Raw genomic sequence first — 20426 nt, forward strand, 5'->3', positions numbered from 1 at the left:
CCCAGGCCCAGCCAGACCCTTCAGCTCCAGGATGGGGAGTAAGTTAAACGAATGATACAGCCGAATGGAAGCCTTCTCTATGACTATCATCAGGGCGCGTAGAGAGAATAAGGCCTTAGGCACAAGCCGTATCCTGTCCCTAGCATGGGCAACATATCCAGGACACAATGGAAACACCGTAGCCTTGAGCTCCCAACCCATTTGGACCTTTGCAGTAACATTTGCTGAGATCACAAATGACCAACGGTATGACCATTGCAGCCCTCTGTAGATAGAGAACACAGAGAAACAACAGAGATGTGAATCAGTGCAATTTGGATACTACTTCATCAGACTAGGAGAGTAGATGGACCACATGCATAACAACCAAATGCTGTTCAGAAACTTGAGCTTGAATATAAGGGTAAAAAACACAGACTCTTCAGTCAAGGAAATGATAGACCACCAAGATACAGTCACCTGCATCCAAACAATTCTCATTAAGCTACTTGATCTTCACCCAGAAGTGGTAACCAAGTGAGTGCATGGTACATCACGCCCTGGCCCAAAAAAGCAAACTATCCATGGACAATAGTATCCAAATACCTGAACTATACAAAGACCCAGAGCCTAAGGCAAGCTCATGGATGCCTATCCACCAAGCTCCTGAACAAATAGAAAGAATTCAACAAGGTTAACCAAGTATTGTGGACAACACAATCAGGTATTTCCAGCAGTTACCAAACTACCTCTGCATTCACATAGCGAGTACATGGAATTCTTCATATCACACAGGAATGCCAACCACTCTGTCCAAGGCAAAGGGCTTCTGATCCACTCCCTCCCACTCCAACTCCAGTAGCAACAGCAGCCCTCTTGGTAACATACAAGGAGGGTGAAAACCAAATGCCTCAACAAATTCAAGCTAATGAACAGTGCTCCCCAGAACATCCTAACCTTGAAGCAAGCATCTGCTGCAATGCCAATGGCCACACCCAGAGCCAAACTAGCAAGGAGGATTGTAAAAGACTTCAGCAAGACATAGATTAATAGAATGAGTACACAGGTGGCAGATGCAAATTAATGCAGAGAAGTGTGAATTATATATTTTGGGAGAAAAAACAAGAAATGGGAGTATATACTCAATAGAAAAGTGCTGAAAGGTGTAAATGAAGAGAGAGACCCAGGGGTTCAAATATATAATTCCCTGAAATTGCAAGATTGGGTTGATAAAGCCTAAGAAAAGGCCAACAACATTATAATTAGGGATATAACATATTAGAATAAAGGCGTAGCGAGAAATTTGTACAAAATATTGGTTAGGCCACAGTTAAAGTAGTGTTCATAGTTTTGGGTGCCCCATTATAGAAAGGAAATTAAAGCCATAGACAGCACACATCATAGATTTATCAAGATGATACTATATTTATTGTTATAAATTGGATAGCCAAGTAGTGAAGGGTAGAATACTCAAGCCTGGTCTTTAGTTGCTTCCAAGCATTTATTCAGAGATTATATATACACACACCACACCCTAGATAAGCGCTCCTATAAAAATGATACAAGAAATTCCCCAAGTGATACCCACCACCTGAATACAATTAACACTAATTGATATAAATCACATGATACAATTAACAATTATGAGGAGACACTTGTGAAACTAGGACAATTTCCACTGGTGCAGATAAGGCTAATTAAGATTTTCAAAATAATGAAAGGTTTTAATAGTGAATAGGGAAAGACTATTTCCTCTGGTTGGAGAATCAATGACAAGAGGTCATTAGCTTAAAATTGTTACTGAGAGTGAGGAGACAAGTTAGGGGAAATTTATTTTCCGTGAGGGCTGTTGGAACATGGAATGCTTTGTCACAGAGAGTGACTGAGACAGACAGCGCTGCATCTTTTAAGGGAACATTGGATTACTATTTGAAGTAGAGGAACATACAAAAATATGGGAGAGAGTGAGACATTGGGATCAGTCTCCGATTGCTCTACCAGAACTATCACTGAAACAATGGCCTTTATTTGTGTTGTGAATATCTATGTTTGAGTGTTTGGAGAAGGGGAAGTATGGCAGTATTTTGGGGGAAGAAGAATGGGGGCCATCAGTCTTCCTCCATCCATCCTCCCTCCCAAAAGTTTGAAAGCATTTGGAAAGTCTTTCACCTAGCACTGACCTGGAAATCGACTCTTACTTATTTAACGTGCTGAGTGAACTTATTCTATATTTTGCAAATGTATGTTCTTTGAAGCATTTATTGCACTTTTACCATCTAAATAAAAGCACAAGTATTTCAAAGAACTTAAAGCAAGTTCCCAGGTCACGGCATTGCAGCGTTTCTCAAGGAGTGGCAGGTGTGAAGACCAGGGAGTGGAACAGAATGAGGAGTGGATAGCGGCAAACAACAGAAGCAGGAATGGATGACAGGAGTTTGGGTCAGTAAAGAGGCCTGTTCTTTCCAGGTCATAGGAAAGCGGAGACACAACTTGGGAGCTAGAAGAACTAGATTTGGAGTGAATCACGTGGGTAGAATAAGCCAATCAGAAGTATAAGAAATAGGATTTAAAAATTCCAAGTTTCAGCATGACAGAAAAGCATTACAGACAGAGGTAATGGGAAAAGCGTGACAAGAAGTATTAACTGAAGTTTTGCAGTTACAGGAAGTACACGCTACACACTAGAACATAATGATACAGATTAGAAATTAGAAAATTAGGTTGGTGTTTGGGGTGAAGGTAGAGGTAATTTTATAGATGATAGTGTATCTGAACTTGGAGATTGCACTCACAGGAATTCAAGCACTATCCCATTTTCCTGTCCATTTTGGCACACAAGTGCCGTTCGCCTCTCTTACCCTCGGTTCCTGCTCACTTCTCTCCAGCACCTGGACTACCATTCTGTTCCCTATGGTCCTGCTCACCTCCCTCAGGCTCCTGGTCTCCCGTTCCTTGACTGTGCTCAGCGGTATCAATACAAGGTAAAGTCTTCTCTCTGGAGAGCTGTTGTATCTGATGGGGCATTTTATAGATTATAAGATTATTTTAATATATTCTGTCTGAAATTTAGGGGGTCATCTTATATGTGGGTTGCCTTATATTAACGTGCATGCATCGAGGCAGATGTAAAAAAGGAACAAGTATGATCGTAAGTGACAAGGGAATGAGGTATAAGAAAAGAATCTAGAGATGATGTTTAAAAGCGTATCTCCTCACTGAAGTATATAAAATTATATGGATATACAAGATAAATCCAGAATATTATTTTAAGAGTAAGCCAGGATAGTATGAAAAACATAAAATATAAGTTGTTGAAGGGTAATTTTAAAACCGATAAGAATTTCTTAACTCAATGGATGATAAATGTTTGAAATAATTTGCCAGGTAGGGTGATAGAGGGAAAGATATTAGTTGCAGCCTGGTGCTATAATGGGAAAGTTAGGGCACTACAGGGACGAGCTTCTGTGGGCTGAATGGCCTTTTCTTGTCCTTGACTTTTCTGATGTTCTTATGTATATATAGCTGCTGCTCGTGCTACACTTTCAGGAATGGGATTATTAATAGGCAAAAGAGAAATGCACAGGCATGGAAAGGTCGGCAGAATGGAACAACACGTCAGACAGTGCAGGCCAGGATTTCAGCGAGAGTACAATCTAAGGAAGAGCGATTCAACAATCTCTGGGGTCCCTTTGATAACTGGGTTAACAAAAACAGATTTTTATTTTAAATGCACAAGTATCTATTTGTATGTACATTATTTATGGTTAAAGATTGTGACAAAACAAAATGAATACAATCCCCAAACTTAGCTCAGTGAGTAGCATTCTCAACTCTGTTTCAAAAGGTTGTGGGTTCAAGCTTTACTCTGAGCACATAATCTAGTCTGACTCTCTGCTTTAGCACTGAAGCAATCAGAGGTGCTATTTTCTGGTTGAGGTTGAAACCATGTTAAAGATCTGCTCAAAGAAGAGTTCTCCAGGTGTCCTGGCCAATGTCGCTCCCACCTCCAAAAATCAGACCACCATTCACCTCATTGTTTGATATTTCTTGGATCTTACTGCACGTTCAAATTTCAAAAGAATGAATTATGTGTGAAGCGTTGAGAAGTTTCTGAGATATAATAATTGCAATTTTCCTTCTTTTTATATAAGTATTTTTGTTTTATTTTATCTTCTCAGTGAATTTTGTGCTCATGTGGACAGATGTTGATGTTGGGGAATGAGACACTTTCCATTTCAGGCGTCCAGTGTCAGCATCAAGCACTCAATGTGGATTGACCCGAGAGTGCTTGATGCACCAGAACCTCCATGTGGTTTTTGTTGATTTGACAAAGGAATTTGATTGCGTGAACTGTGATGTACTGTAGGAGATTTCTCTAAAGTTCTAAAGTCCTCACGGATTTGTGAACATTGTCTGGCAATTACACGTTGGTACGATGGCCCAAGTAATAGATTACATTCACGTATCGTCACCATTTGCAGCAACTAATGGCATCAAACAAGGGGGTTTTTTGCCCCAATCCTGTTAATCATACTGTTTACTGTGGTACTGCTTGAGGCATTCAAGAACTGTGACAGGGGAAATCTATATTCGATGCCGCACAGACGATAGCATCTTATACATTTGTCCACCACGTGGTAAAACGAAGGTAATGCAGATAACACAAAGATTGGGGGCATTGTAAGCAGTGTAGATGAGAACATAAAATTACAAAGCGATATTGATAGATTAGGTGAATGGGCAAAACTGTGGCAAATGGAATTCAATGTAGACAAATGTGAGATCATCCACTTTGGATCAAAAAAGGATAGAACAGGGTACTTTCTAAATGGTAAAAAGTTAAAAACAGTGGATATCCAAAGGGACCTAGGGGTTAAGGTACATAGACCATTGAAGTGACAAGAACAGGTGCAGAAAATAATCAAAGCGGCTAATGGAATGCTGGCCTTTATATCTAGAGGACTAGAGTACAAGAGGGCAGAAGTTATGCTGCAGCTATACAAAACCCTGGTTAGACCGCACCTGGAGTACCGTGAGCAGTTCTGGGCACCGCACCTTCGGAAAGACATATTGGCTTCGGAGGGAGTGCAGCGTAGGTTTACTAGAATGATACCTGGACTTCAAGGGTTAAGTTACGAGGAGAGATTACACAAATTGGGGTTGTATTCTCTAGAGTTTCGAAGGTTAAGGGGTGATCTGATCGAAGTTTATAAGATATTAAGGGGAATGGATAGGGTGGATAGAGAGAAACTATTTCCGCTAGTTGGGGATTCTAGGAGTTGGGTGCACAGTCTAAAAATTAGAGCCAGACCTTTCAGGAGCGAGATTAGAAAACATTTCTACACATAAAGGGTGGTAGATGTTTGGAACTCTCTTCCGCAAATGGCAATTGATACTAGCTCAATTGCTAAATTTAAATGTGAGATAGATAGCTTTTTGGCAACCAAAGGTATTAAGGGATATGGGCCAAAGGCGGGTATAGGGAGTTAGGTCACAGATCAGCCATGATCTTATCAAATGGCGGAGCAGGCACGAGGAGCTGAATGGCCTACTCCTGTTCCTATGTTCATAACCTTTTGTAACATGCTCTTTGCCAATGACTGTGCATTGAAAAAATTATAAATATGTACATAATTATTAAACAGTGAGTTTTACTACTAGACTCCTTTGAAAGACAGTTAGAAATTATCTCCCCTTCTCTGCCACCAATAGTACATTCCAGCAACACGTCATCTGTGTTCAAGAGGTTGGACAACAACCCTTGTCCAGGCTCTACTATTCACCACCTCTCTCGACCTCTCCGCTGCCTCTTTACTGTTAAGTCTGCTTGTCCAGCATCCTATCTTGGGTGAGCCGCAATTTCCTCCAATTAAACAGTTGGAAAGACTGAAGCCATTATCTTCGGCCCTGGTCACAAACGCTATACCCTTGCCATCGATTCCAACACTCGCCACCACTATCTCAGGTTGAACCAGACTGTTCACAATCTCTGTGTCCTATTCCACCCCAAGCTGAGCTTCCAACCCCATATTCATCCACCTCCGAAACATCACCCTTCTCTGCCCCTATCTCAGCCCATCTGCCTCTGTCATAAGTATGTCAATGCTCTTCTGGCTGGCCTCCCATCCTCCACGCTCTGTAAACTTCAGCCCAGCCAAAACTCTGTTGCCTGTATACTAAACTACACCAAGTTCCACTCATCCATTGCCCCTGTCCTCACCGATCTACATTGGCTCCCATTCCCCTCGGATTTAAATCCCTCACGGCTTGTCCTTCCCTGCCTTGGTAACTCCCTCCAGTCCTACAATCTCCACCCCCTCCATTGCTCTGACTTTAGTCTCTTGTGCCTCCCCCTCCATTTGCCCCACTACTGACAACTATGCCTTCAGCTGCCTTGGCCCCATGCTCTGTAATTCCCTCCCTAAACCTCTCCAACACCACCTCCTCCTTTTAAGATCCTCCTTAAAATCAATCTCTTTGACCAAGCTTTTGGTCACCCCACCTAATATCTCCTTCTTTGGCTCTAAATCCATTTTTTTTAAATTACTTTGCGACATTTTTCTATATTAAAGGTTCTACGTAAATGTAAGTTGATGTTATATCATCACTCTTGGCGCCATTTACTCAGCTCTATGTCGAAAAAATTGCCTCAAACCAAACCTCAGAAGGACACTATCGCACCACTGTGGCCTCTCTGTGTGAGACTGCTAAATTAGTGGCAGATTTTTGCTGCGGGTGCATGCCCACAAGGATCAAGTTTTTGAGCCTGTCCCAAATTCATTTCACATTACATCCTTACAGCGAACAGACAGAAGGGATTCAAACAGATGACCAAGAGGTGAAAGTCACATTCTGCTAAAATATCTTTATATTCCTTATAATGAAAGTCCTTTTATCTGTTGTGAATGTCCAGCCATTGGTCAATTTCATTCTTTATCATTGGTTTAACTTTTTAAGTCTCTGTGAACTTCTCTATTCTAATTAGTTTCTACCTTCATTACTCACCAAACATATTACACAAAACCTTTCTCCCTCAATTTTAATTTTCTCCCCAAATCACAATCTACAAAAATGAAAATTCTAAATAGGATTTCACGTGCTCGGTGCGATGCAAAATGCTAATTGTCTCGAGGGAGCGAGGTCGAGAAGGTCTTAGAACCAAGTTTGTGAATAAGTTGATTTTATTTTCATAGTTCAGCAAAGAAAATTCTGCAAAATACAGCATTCCTCAGCAACCCTAAACTCCCAAAAACAAACTTTAAAAAAAAATCTTACACATAATTTTGGCTCCAAAAACTTCCAACCATTTCCCTTTCAATAAGTAACATGACAGACATTATTGGGCTGCTAAACATATGGGTGCACCCATCTCTCAACAATGAGCCAGCCAAATTTGTTATTGTTTGTGGGCAACCCCAAGACTACAATTCCCAGGAACTACCATGAACATTCCACTCCTTCCCAGAAAGCTCTGGAGCCTGTCTCCTGGAATTTGTAGGTCTCACCCCGTTGCCGAGCATTATAATTTCCAAGAGCATACTCCGACAAGACTAACTTAACACACTTTCTCCCTATCTCGCTGTTTTTTTTCTGGAATAGTGGCTCTCTCATCCCCGTCCCTGCTTTGACAGTCTTCCCATGTGGCAAGGTCGCACAACCAGCAAATGAGATAATGATTGCTGTATAGGTTTAGCAGGCTCATATTCTAAAACACTGCATCCAACACTCAACACTATGGAAAATTCACCAGTATATATTTAACTACAGTACAAATAAAAAGGTTGCGGCACAAGATTCTCACAATTCAAGAACATAAACGATTCACAGACGTGTCTTTTAGCTTTTCATGACTCTTCTGTACAGTATTGCCACACAGTCAAGTCCAATGCTGCTTACAGTATCCACATACAGTCATGTCCTCTCCACAATTTAACCAGTCAGACATGGAGTTGCTCCGAACTCAGCACAGTTAGAGGGGTTTACATTACCTTGCAACCCCTGGAGTTCATGCAATCAATAGCGCGTTTAATGGCTGGGTTCGGTGGTTCGATCAGCTCCACTTGCGTCTTGACGCTGTTCTCAAAGTATGGACCAATCAGAACATAATTCTCTCCATGTTGGTCCACTGTCAACTTGGTTTTGGTTTGGATGACAGTGTAGATACCGCCCACTAGAACAGAGAAAGATCAGTAAGAAATTGAACAAAGGAATATACATTAATATGCATTAAGAACCATATATTCTAACATGCAAGAAAGCATCGAAAGAAAAAAGGCCATTTGGCCACTCCTTCCACAGACCATGTACAACTACCCTCTCATGGATTCTGTCCCACCCATTTAATATGCTGAGGGAAAAGGTCTGCAGAAATACTCCATGATCCCCAAATATAATCAGCAAAACTCCAGACTGTTCATCTATTTTGTTCTATTTGACACTGGACTGCTGCCCCCACAAGCAAAACTATAACACTCTATTCTCCCCCTTCCCAAGCCCAGGCATCACTGGGACCACTGTGTGCAGACCTACCCTTACAACCTTCACTTTCATTCCCAACCAGATATTTATCCCACTCCTGCACCAATGTGATATTTTTCCCCAAACATGCCATCCTGTGGCCTCTCTAAGTGAGATGGTCAATGTCATGCAAACTAATGTGCTGTCGGCCCAAACCCACTAAGAACTGGATTGAAACTGCCCAAACTTGTTCCACGTAGGACCCTTACATCCAGCAGGTAGAAGAGACTGTCACTGCATGAGTCTAGTCTGGATTTGGAAGTCAATTTAGTTCGAATTCTCCATTCCTGCAACTCTGGCCACCTACACATCCCACACTCCCTTCATCCCACCACTGGCAGCTATGCGTTCAGCTGCCTGGGCCCTAAGCTCTGGAATTCCCTCCATAAACTTGTCCGTCTCTCCACCTCTCTCTCCTCCTTTAAGACCCTCCTTAAAACTTACTACTTTGACCAAGCTTTTAACCACCCCTTGTAATATCTTTGAGCCTTTGGCTCCATGTCAATTTTTGTCTGATTACGCTCCTGTGAAGTGCCTTTGGACTTTTTCCTACATTAAAGACGCTATATAAATGCAAGTTGTTGTTGAAATTTTTCATATTGTAAGGACCATATTTTAACATTTTCTGAAGCATTAAATCAGAGTGCATCATGTAGACCTACTATAGATTTTTTTTTAATAATTGACTGTCTTCTAGGTTTGAAAAAGATTAGCAAGTTTTGTTTTTAAATCAAGAGTTGCTTCAATAAAGATAGCACTTAAGAAAAGCAAATCCCTCTTTATTTACAGACCAGGCAGTTCAGATTTCAATCCCCGCTCTGCGGTGATTTCAGTCAGACTGGTGCCAGAATTGACCTCATCACTGCTGGGATAGGGACAGGGTGGGGGGGGGGGGGGGGGGGGGGGAAATCAGTCAGGGTTCCCACTCCTGATCAGTATCCAGGGACACCTGCTGGACAGTCCATTTAGGAAGATGTCGGCTAGAAAGGATTGGGTGCCACTTTGATGCCCCTTTTGGTTAATAGCCTACCAACAGTCACAGTCCAGGTTCACACTGAAGAATGGCCACTGAAGTGAGGTGTTGAAAGGCAACCATCATCAATGGAACCATTGGCCAGGAAGAATCAGGGCTTTCAGGTGACGAGAAAGGGGAAAAACTGAAAAACAAAACATATGACAAAATCTCAAATGTGCTCATGAAAGTGATGTCCTTTTGAATTAACAACAACTACTTGCATTTATATAGCGGCTTTAATGTAGTAAAACATCCCAAGGCGCTTCACAGGAGCGTTTTCAAACAAAATTTGACACCGAGCCACATAAGGAGATATTAGGACAGGTGACCAAAAGGTAGGTTTTAAGGAGTGTCTTAAAGGAGGAGAGAGAGGTACTGAGGCGGAGAGGTTTAGGGAGGAATTCCAGAGCTTAGGGCCTAGGCAGCTGAAGACACCGCCGCCAATGGTGGATCGGGGATGTGCAAGAGGCAAGAATTGGAGGAGCACAGAGATCTCAGAGGGTTGTAGGGCTGGAGGAGGTTAGAGATAGGGAGGGGCGAGACCATGGATGGATTTGAACACAAGGATGAGAATTTTAAAATAGAGGTGTTCCCGAACCAGGAGCCAATGTAGGTCAGCGAGCACAGGGGTGATGGGTGAACGGCACTTGGTGCGAGTTAGGATATGGGCAGCAGAGTTTAGGATGAGCTCAAGTTTATGGAGGGTGGAAGATGGGAGGTCAACCAGGAGAGTTGGAATAGTCAAGCCTAGAGGTAACAAAGGCACGGATGAGGGTTTCAACAGCAGATGAGCTGAGGCAGGGGCAGAGACGGGCGATGTCACAAAGGTGGAAGTAGGCGGTCTTGGTGATGGAGCGGATATGTGGTCGGAAGCTCATCTCAGGGTCAAATAGAACGCTAAGGTTGCGAACAGTCTGGTTCAGCCATAGATAGTGGCCAGGGAGAGAGATGGAGTCGATGGCAGGGACCGAAGACAATTGTTTCGGTCTTCCCAATATTAGTTGGAGGAAATTTTTGCTCATCCAGTACTGGATATCGGACAAGCAGTGTGACAAATGAGAGACAGTGGAGGGGTCAATAATAAAGCCTAACCTTAACCCCAACACCGGCAATTTTTTTTTTAAGAAAGTACTCATTCAGATATTTATTCTCAATTTAAAAATCTGGTGACTGGACTTGTCACAACTCTCTTCAACAAAAGAAGTGTGCCAAAGGTGACACTGGAAATATTCACAGTAACATTAGGGGTGTAATTCAACCTCAGCGAGGGCACAAAACAGGCGGTAATGGATAAGCTGCCCGTTGTACACTCCACCCGATTTTCCTTTCCCTCCCAGCCCTTCCTCCAATCACTTGTGCAGGTTGATGTGGGCAGAGCCCCTTCTCCCTTATTTCATCCAATCCCTAAGAACAAACTTCTTGAACTCTTAATTACGCATTGGTATCCAACAAATTCAATGTACCCTCCTGCAAGTATCATTCAATAAGCATGTACAATAACGCCAGAAAAATATCTATTTTTTGTTAAGTTCTGAAAACGTAATTTAACAAAATGCTAAAATGAGGCTTTATTAACCAAAGTTGAAAGGATTTTTAGAATTATGTACATAAAATGTTGCACCTTTATGTGGCTGAACTATATCTAGGTACATTCAGAACTGATCCTTGCAGCAAATTCAAATGCACTCCTCCTATTACAAGTTAGCAAATAGTTCTACGGTATCATCTGTTGCTAAATTAGATATGCGCGTCCCATGACTAATTGGAATTGCTGATCCTGATGAAGTTTGACACCCCCCACAAATTTAGGGAATTGGAATGAAACAGCTCTAACTAACAAGTTCTGTATTATTGCTCACAAGGTCTAGCAATCAAAACTCATCCTACCATCACCTATTCTAACTACAGGAGCTGAAAACTGTAAAACTCCTCATCTCTCTCGTTCTTCCCTTCCTACCACAATCTACAAGTCTTTCAATTCCAAACTTGGTGTCACCCGTTCAGTATTCCCAATTTATCTTAGTTTCTATCTTACTCTGTACAACCTTGGTGGTGTCCTGTACTATTGGCCTTGCTCTTCTTGGTTTCCTAACTAAAAGAAAAGCCCAAGTGAACCATACTGTACTTTGAAAGCCTTGATGGAGAAGACATGTACGATGGTACAAACAGTGGCAGAAGGGCATGCTCAGTCATTTCACTGGTCACATTTCGCCTTCATTTTATTTTGCCCTCTTCTCCCCTCCTCTCCTGAAGGCACTGACTTATCCTTGAGCATGGTTGCACAAGTACCGACAGCCCTCTGTGCCTTTGGCTGAGGGGCCACTCTTCCCGTGTGATCAAATGATTTTATGACAAGTTCAATTGGTAAATGCACTGCCCAATGAGGAATTGATTCACAGAGCAGGAAAATACCAGGTTCGATCCTTGGTCTGTGCACCTGCACAGAGGTGAGGTGAGGACAATAGCCTGCCAACACTCACTGTCTAGGATCACTTGGGCAAGGGACTGGAAGATAGTTGGCATTGTGGAACCATACTCTAGCATAAGCCAGCAGTCTCTGGTGTGGAGCGGAGGAAGTTGAAAAGGAAGATGAAGGACAGTAAGAAAGGGTTAATTTGTAGCCAATATTGTTGGCAATACATGACTTTGCATCACCTGCTTCAGTTATTTATGGGGAAGTGTTTTCATGTACCTATATCTTGAAAATGAATACAAAGTTATATATAGATACAGCCTGACTGCCAGTGGCACTAAGCGTTCAGGGCTCTGCTCGGTTCCCAAACTGTGTCAAAGTGGCGAGACGCCAAGCAGAAGCTGGGGCACTTCCAAGCAGGGGGGAAGGGATCCAGGAGGCATTGGCAGTGCCTGGGAACAGGCCATTCACACATCCCTCCAGAGACAGTGTCTCGACTAAACGGATTGAAAATGGGGGATAATTTACATGAGAAAATTTACCTCAATACAGACTTTGTACTTTTACAATAGGTATAGGACATACTTAATGCTGTCATCAGATGTATATAAAGAGAGATAAGGAGGAAACTTGATCAAAGTACATAAAATATTAAGCGACATATGGACAAGGTAACCCTAGAGTATTAATTCAAGATATGCCAGGAAAGTAGGAGAAAACGAAAATTTAAAACCAATATTAAAAAGTTAGAACTTCTGTACTCAGAAGAATGGCACACGCCTGGAATAATGTGTCAGGCTGCGTAGTGATGGCAAAGAGACAATCAAGATATGTAGCTTATGACAAATGTAAGGTTCTTAATACAGTCAAGAACCAGGCTGAATACGGAAAATACAGAGGAAATTTAAAAGAGGGAATAAGAAGGGCAAAAGGAAACTGAGAATAGATTAGCGGCTAATATAAAAGGGAACCCTAAAGTCTTTTATAAACATACAAATAGTAAAAAGGACAGTCAAAGGAAGGGTGGGACCGATTAGGGACAAAAAAGATCTTCTTGTAGAGGCAGAGGGTATGGCTATGGTACTAAATGAATAGTTCACATCCATCTTCACTAGAGAAGAGGATGCTGCCATCATAGCATTAAAGGGGGAGGTAATTGGATAGCATAAAAATAGATAAAGAGGAGGTACTTAAAGATTGGCAGTACTCAAAGTAGAAAAGTCACCCGGTCCAGATGGGAAGCACCCTAGGTTACTGAGGGAAGTAAGAGTGCACATTGTGGAGGCTCTGGCCACAATCTTCCAATCCTCCTTAGATATGGAGACGGTGCCGGAGGACTGGAGGATTGCAAATGTTACACCCCTGTTCAAAAAAGGGGAAGAGAGATAAACCCGACAATTACAGGGCCAGTCAGCCTAACGTCAGCGGTGGGGAAACTTTTAAAGACAATAATCCGAGACAAAATTGGCACTTGGAAAAGTATGGGCTAATAAATGAAAGTCAGCACGGATTTGTTAAAGGAAAATCGTGTTTCACTAACTTGATTGAGTTCTTTGATGAAGTAACGGAAAGGGTTGATGAGGGTAGTGCAGTTAATCAAAAGGTATTTGATAAAGTACCACATAATAGACTTGTAAGCAAAATTAAAGCCATGGGATCAAAGGGATAGTGGCAGCATGGATACAAAATTGGCTAGGGGACAGGAAGCAGAGTAGTGGTGAACGGTTGTTTTTCAGACTGGAGGGAAGTATACAGTGGTTTTCCCCAGGGGTTGGTATTAGGACCACTGCTCTTTTTGATATATATTAATGACCTGGACTTGGGTATAATTTCAAAGTTTGCAGATGACACTAAACTCAGAAACGGAGTAAATAATGTGGAGGATAGTAACAGGCTTCAGGAGGACATAGACAGACAAGTGAAATGGACAGACACACGGCAGATGAAATTTAACGCAGAGTAGTATGGAGTGATACATTTTGATAGATAGAATGAGGAGCGGCAATATAAACTAAATGGTACAATTTTAAAGGGGGTTTCAAACAGAGAGACCTGGGGGTGCACAAATTTTTGAAGGTGGCAGGACAAGTTGAGAAGGCTGTTAAAAAGAAATGTGGGCTCCTGAGCTTTAATAATAGAGGCATAGAGTACAAAAGCAAGGAAGTTATGCTTAACCTTTATAAAACACTGAATAGGCCTCATCTGGAGTATTGTGTTCAATTCTGGGCACCACACTTTAGGAAGGATGTCAAAGCCTTAGAGAGGGTGCAGAAAGATTTACTAGAATGGTACCAGGGATGAGGGACTTCAGTTATGTGGAGAGACTGGAGAAGCTGGGATTGTTCTCCTTAGAGCAGAGAAGGTTAAGGGGAGATTTGATAGAGATGTTCCAAATTATTAAGGGTTTCGATGGAGTAAATAAGGAGAAACTGTTTCCAGTGGCAGAACGGTTGGTAACCAGATGACACAGATTTAAGGTAATTGGCAAAAGAACCAGAGGCGACATGAGGAATTTTTTTTTTAAAACGCAACCAGTTGTAATGATCTGGAATACGCTGCTTGAAAAGGTGGTGAAAGCAGATTCAATGATAACTTTCAAATAGGAATTAGATAAATACTTGAAGGGGAAAAATTTACAGGCCTATGGGAAAAGAGCAGGGGAATGGGACTAATTGGATATCTCTTTCAAAGTGTTGACACAGGCACGATGGGCCCGATGGCCTCCTCCTGTGCTGTAGCTACTATGATACTATGAAGATACAGCTAGATGCTATAATGGGAGACTTGTGGCAATAAAACAAATGGTTTTCAAACTTTCCTGTGTGGGGAACCCACCATATTGTCAAACTCATACCCAGAAGAGTGTCAGCTACCCAAAAGGTGTAAACAATCTTACAACACCAGGTTATAGTCCAACAATTTTATTTGAAAATCACAAGCTTTTGGAGGCTTCCTCCTTCGTCAGGTGAGTATGAAAATACATTCACCTGACGAAGGAGGAAGCCTCCGAAAGCTTGTGATTTTCAAATAAAATTGTTGGACTATAACCTGGTGTTGTAAGATTGATTACATTTGTCAACCCCAGTCCATCACCGGCATCTCCACATCATACCCAAAAGGTGAACAGTGGTATTACTGCCACCATTTTATCAGTGTAAAGCAACGGAATAGTCAATTAAAAACAGAAAAAAAATATTAGTATATAATAATCCTGTGCTCAAGTGTCGCTCACTGTGACGCCAGGTCCCAAACAGGCAGGAAACCTGAGCCTCGCCTGGGATTCCTTCAGCCGTACGTGCTGGAAGGATGAGCGCAGATGGGCCGAATGGCCTTTTTTTTTGTCCTTGAACTTTTCTTATGTTCTCATGTAAGGGGAAATATGTAATACGGGGCTGACGGCGTTATCTTTTTTTTTAAAAAAAAATCTGTGTTGCACCATAAACATGAATTCTATGTATTTGAATACTGGGATTGCTGCAATATTGACATTTTTTTTTTAAACGGCATTTTAAAATAAAGCACATTTAATAAATGCAAGCGCGATTTTAAACAAAAAACCGTACGCAGATTCCGCGTCGCTGAATTGAATGGAGACGGAGGAGCTTCTGCAAAAGGTTACAACCCGCGACAGTGTATCATTTCCCAGCGGGAGGTTGTGACTCGCCCCGGCCGGGTCCTGCTGCCAGCCCCCCGGGGGGTGGGGGGGGGGACACAGCTCTCTTCCCCCCCCCGGCCCCGGCCCCTTACCTTTATTCGCCACTTCCCAGGCGATCTCGAACAGGAAGAGGTTATCGGCTGGGAGCTCGTCCTCGAAGCCGGAAAGGGAGCCATAAGAAGGCGAGTTACTCAGGAAGGACATGGTGCTGAGAGCTCAACCGCTGAGCGATCCGACAAGCATCGGAACTGGTCCGAGTACAACTTCGGACTGAGCTTCTCCCCCCCTCTCTCTCTCCTTCCTTCCTCTGGCACCCAGCCAGCTGCCGGCAAACACCAGCGCTCGCCGCTAGGGGGGGGGGGGGGGGGGGTTTAAAAAACCGCAATGACCGCGCGGGGCCACCAGGGGGCGCTGGTTTACAGGAACCGCTGAATCCGCGTCATTAATTAATTAATGAATTAAATATACTGCCACTGCACTGTAGGTCAGTCATCACCTGAGGGAGGAGGGAAAGGCCTGTCAGGTGAGACTATTTCTGATGGAGTTCTAACCGTAACAGTAATTTCAATTAACTTAGGAGGTGCAATTTCAAAATTTGCAGGGAAGTACAGTTTCAAAATTTGCAGGTGATGCAAAATTGGGGGGGAGTTATATAGTTAATACCGAAGAGGATTGCGACAAAATACAGGGAGACATTAATAAACTTGCAGAGTGGGCGTGTAATTGGCAAATGAATTTCAATATAAGTGCGAGGTATTACGTTTTGGTAGGAAGGATAAGGGGGCCACGTATTGATTGGATAATAAGTGTCTAAATGGGGTAGAGGAGCAGAGGGATCTGGGGGTACAAATGCACAAATCACTAAAAGTAGCGACGCAGGTTAATAAGGCCATTTAAAAAAAAGCAAACCAAGCACTAGGGTTCATTTCTAGAGGGGTAGAATTGAAAAACAGGAGTTATGTTAAACTTGTATAGAACCTTGGTTAGACCACACTTGGAGTACTGTGAACAGTTCTGGTCTCCATATTATAAAAGGGATATAAAGGCACTGGAGAAGGTACAAAAAAGATTTACTAGGATAGGTATAACCTCTCAGTTCTGATATCATAAGGAAAGATTGAGCAGGCTGGGGCTCTTTTCTCTAGAAAAGAGAAGACTGAGGGGTGACCTGATTGAGGTCTTTAAGATTATGAAAGGGTTTGATAGGGTAAATGTAGGGAAGATGTTTCCGCTTGAGGGAGAGACCAGAACTAAGGGCCATAAATATAAGATAGTCACTAATAAATCCAATAGGGAATTCAGGAGAAACTTCTTTACCCAGAGAGTGGTTAGCTCACTACCACAAGGAGTAGTTGAGACAACTAGCATAGATGCATTTAAGGGGAAGCTAGATAAACACAAGGGAGAAAGGAATAGACAGATATGCTGATAGGGTTAGATGAAGGCGGGGGGGGGGGGGGTGGGGGGGAGCTTAGGCTCGTGTGGAGCATAAACACTGGCATGGACCTGTTGGGCTGAATGGCCTGTTTCTATGCTGTACATTCTATGTAATTCTATGCAATTACTTGCATTTATATAGCATCTTTAATGTATAAAAATCAGAGTAAAAATAAAAATATGGAGGGAAAATGAAAATGAATCGACACCAAGACATTGGGGAGAGTTAGGAAATGTAAGAGGAAGCTTGGTTGAAAAGATGGGTTTTAAGAAGGCTTTTAAAGGTGGAGATGGAAGCGAGGCAGAGGGGTTTAGAGTGAACATTCCAAAGAATGGTGCTTGCCTATACAAGCTGACTTCTGCATTAAATTTTATTGAGTAGCAGCATGAATTATAACATTGTTTATTTTTAGGAGTGACTTACGTTAAAATAAATCAGTTTTAAACCAAAATGAATTTTAAACAACTGAGATATGAAGAAAGACTGGAGATCCTTGGGCCTTATAGGCGTTAAAGGAGTGTTGCCAACCCTCACGGATTGTCCTGGAGTCTTGAGGAAATCAAGATTAATCTCCTGGACACTGCTGTGAGCAACCCAGGAGAAAAATCATAGGGGCATAAAAAGATTGTACTTCTTTCATTTTCTTTTAACACTTTTGGCTATAAGTTATTAAAATATTGGAGATGGGAATAAGGCTGTTTGACTTACAGACAAGATTCATCCAGTCAGGTTAGAAAAGTGATTACGTTTTGACTTAAGTTGCAAACTCTTAATTTTGACTACACAAGGGGCCAGCAAAGTCTAACTATTGTAAATATGTCAGCCTTGGCTCAGTGCATGCATTCTCATCTTTGAATCTGAAGGACATGGATTCCATCTTCCATTGTTTTGCCCACTCAGTCTATTTTTGTCCCTTTGTAACTTTCTGCTCCCATCTATACGGCGTACTATGCCTTCTAACTTAATGTCCTCTGCAAACTTCAATGCACAACTCTCTATTCCTTCATCCAAGTTATTAATATATTTGATGTAAAGCTGAGATCCTAGTACAAATCCCTGGGGAACCCACTTGTCACATCTTGCCAATCAGAGAATGTTCCCTTTATCCCTACTGCCTGCCTCCTACCTCCCAACCAATTACCAACCCATGTCACAAGGCTACCTCCAATTCCATGTGCTTTCATTTTTGCTACTAATCTCTTGTGCAGAACTTTATCAAATGCCTTCTGGAAGTCCAAATATACAACATCTACAGACCATTTTGTTATTGGTAGAGTATCTGAGACCTCTGATGTTGTATCATGGGGTCCTATTCTGCAGTACACACCTGACACTTAGGTTTGATGCACATCCAGCTGGCCGGTGGAGGGAATCTCACCAACCATTCAGTTGCTGGGACCCCAATGCTCATGAGGTCACAAAGTGTTGGAAAGTGAAATGTTCCATTTTGTCCGAATGGCATCTTGATGCTATGTTTTTCAGACAAATTGATAACACAGTTTGATGTAAATTATATCACCGTATTGTGTGCCGACAAACCAAGTAACAAAGAGGCTCCCTGTCTCCTCTCATGAAGGCATTGACTTATGCTGAGATTTAGTTGCACAGGTACTAGCAGCACTCCGTAGCTCACTTTCAACCTGCATAATCCCCAATAACCCAGCTAAAACAGTAATTGCGTTTCAAAAAGTAGTGGATTGGATGTGAAGCGCTTTTGGACATCCTGAGTGGCATGATAATGTGCTATATCAATACATGTCAATTTTTCTTTCATCTTTCCAAATTTCCATTCCAAAACAACAGTTTGTATTTATACAACACTCCTCACAACAAAGAATGTCTCAGAGCTCTTCACAAAGCAGAGAAGTGAGCACTGAGTGGGAAAAGGAGGAAATGGAGGTGGGAGGAGGCAAAAGACATGGTTAAAGAGATGACCTTTTATCATCTTCAGGCTCGACTATTCTGGCCGGCCTCCCATTCTCCACCCTCCATAAACTTCAGCTGATCCAAAACTTGCTGCCCTTATTCTAACTCACACCCGCTCACCCATCACCCCTGCGCTCACTGACCTACATTGGCTCCTGGTTTCCCACCGCCACCTATACAAAATTCTCACCCTCGTGTCAAAACCCTTCATGGTCTCATCCCTCACTATCTAAGTAATCTCCCCCAGCCTTCCAACCCTGGCCTCTTATACATCCCTCAGTCCCTCTGCTCCAACATCAGTAGCCATGCATTCAGCCATCTAGGCCCTACACTCTCGGATTCCCTCCCTAAACCTCACCTTTGCTCCATCTCTCTCTCGTTCTTTAAGAACCTCCTTTAAACTCACCTTTTTGGCCAAGCTTTTAGTCACCCTTCCTAATACCTCCTTCTTTGGTTCTGTGTCAATTATTGTTTGATTATGCTTCCGTGAAGTGCCTTGGGACATTTTCCTACGTTAAATAAATATAAATGCAAGTTGTTGTTGACTCTTGAAATCTGGGAGGATGTAGCTAGATGAAATTGTTTGGGAGAGAATTCCAGAGGGCATGGACATAGTGACTGAATGGTCAGACTTCATTGATGGAATAGAGGGAGAGCGAAACACCTAATAATGTGAGTCAGAGAACTTAGATAGTGAGTATTGGCAAGCTATTTGACTGTGGAGGGATTTACAGATGATTGTCTTTCATAATATTTGCATGCATGCTTTTCAACAGCAACCGGTGGATAGGAATCAGGAGGAAGAATGCTGGTTAATTTTTTCCCTTCCTAGACCAGGGCGCAGAATCAAAATATATTTGTTACTGGCAATGATGCCCCTTTAACCAGGATACTTATTAGTCACATTACACTACAAATAAGGCCCCACAAACTTTGTGGTTCTAAATATTTTATTTGAAAATATAAATACAAAAAGGTGTGGTACCATATACAATGCATTTATATTAAGTAGTTAAAATGAATCATAGAATTTATATTAATTAAAATTCATTAAAAACCATTAGAATGCTGTTAAAGAATCCTTTTATTAAAAGGTGAACAGCAGCAAACAAACTGGAAATGTTACAATCAATATTAAAAGATCTTTCAATATATTAATTTAAAATCTGTTCCAATAAATTAATTTTAAATCTATTTCAATAAATAAATAATTTAAAATCTGTTTCAGTATATTATTTGTTAATGACAAAGACCTGAAACTTGTTTTAAAATTAGTTCCGCATTTATACCATGTTTTACGGAAATTTCACCAGCGTGCATGTTAATAGGGAAAGATTCACTGAACATAGCATCAAAAAGGTCAGTTTCCTATAAATACTGAGAGCTTGTTATTATGTCAGTGCTGCACATACACTGGTGGAATAAAGATCATAAATTGCATTTCCAGCTGACTTGTGAAACATGTACTTGCTTTACCTTTTCA

General features: G+C 41.8%; 1 protein-coding gene across 1 annotated transcript in view; it reads right to left on the reverse strand.

Moving 5' to 3' along the window:
* LOC137327901 (glycogen [starch] synthase, muscle-like) overlaps positions 1 to 15881 on the reverse strand; it is an 87691-nt gene extending 71810 nt beyond the window's left edge. The window contains exons 1-2 of the mRNA XM_067993810.1: positions 15672 to 15881; positions 7968 to 8149 (exon numbers count right to left, since the gene is read on the reverse strand). Coding sequence (XP_067849911.1) covers positions 7968 to 8149; positions 15672 to 15783 — 294 coding nt within the window. The 5' untranslated portion in view covers positions 15784 to 15881. The remainder of the gene's footprint in view (positions 1 to 7967; positions 8150 to 15671) is intronic.
* Between the last annotated feature and the right edge of the window lie 4545 nt (positions 15882 to 20426).

The sequence above is a fragment of the Heptranchias perlo genome, chromosome 12 (genome assembly GCF_035084215.1).
Source record: "Heptranchias perlo isolate sHepPer1 chromosome 12, sHepPer1.hap1, whole genome shotgun sequence".
In the NCBI taxonomy this organism is placed as follows: domain Eukaryota; kingdom Metazoa; phylum Chordata; class Chondrichthyes; order Hexanchiformes; family Hexanchidae; genus Heptranchias; species Heptranchias perlo.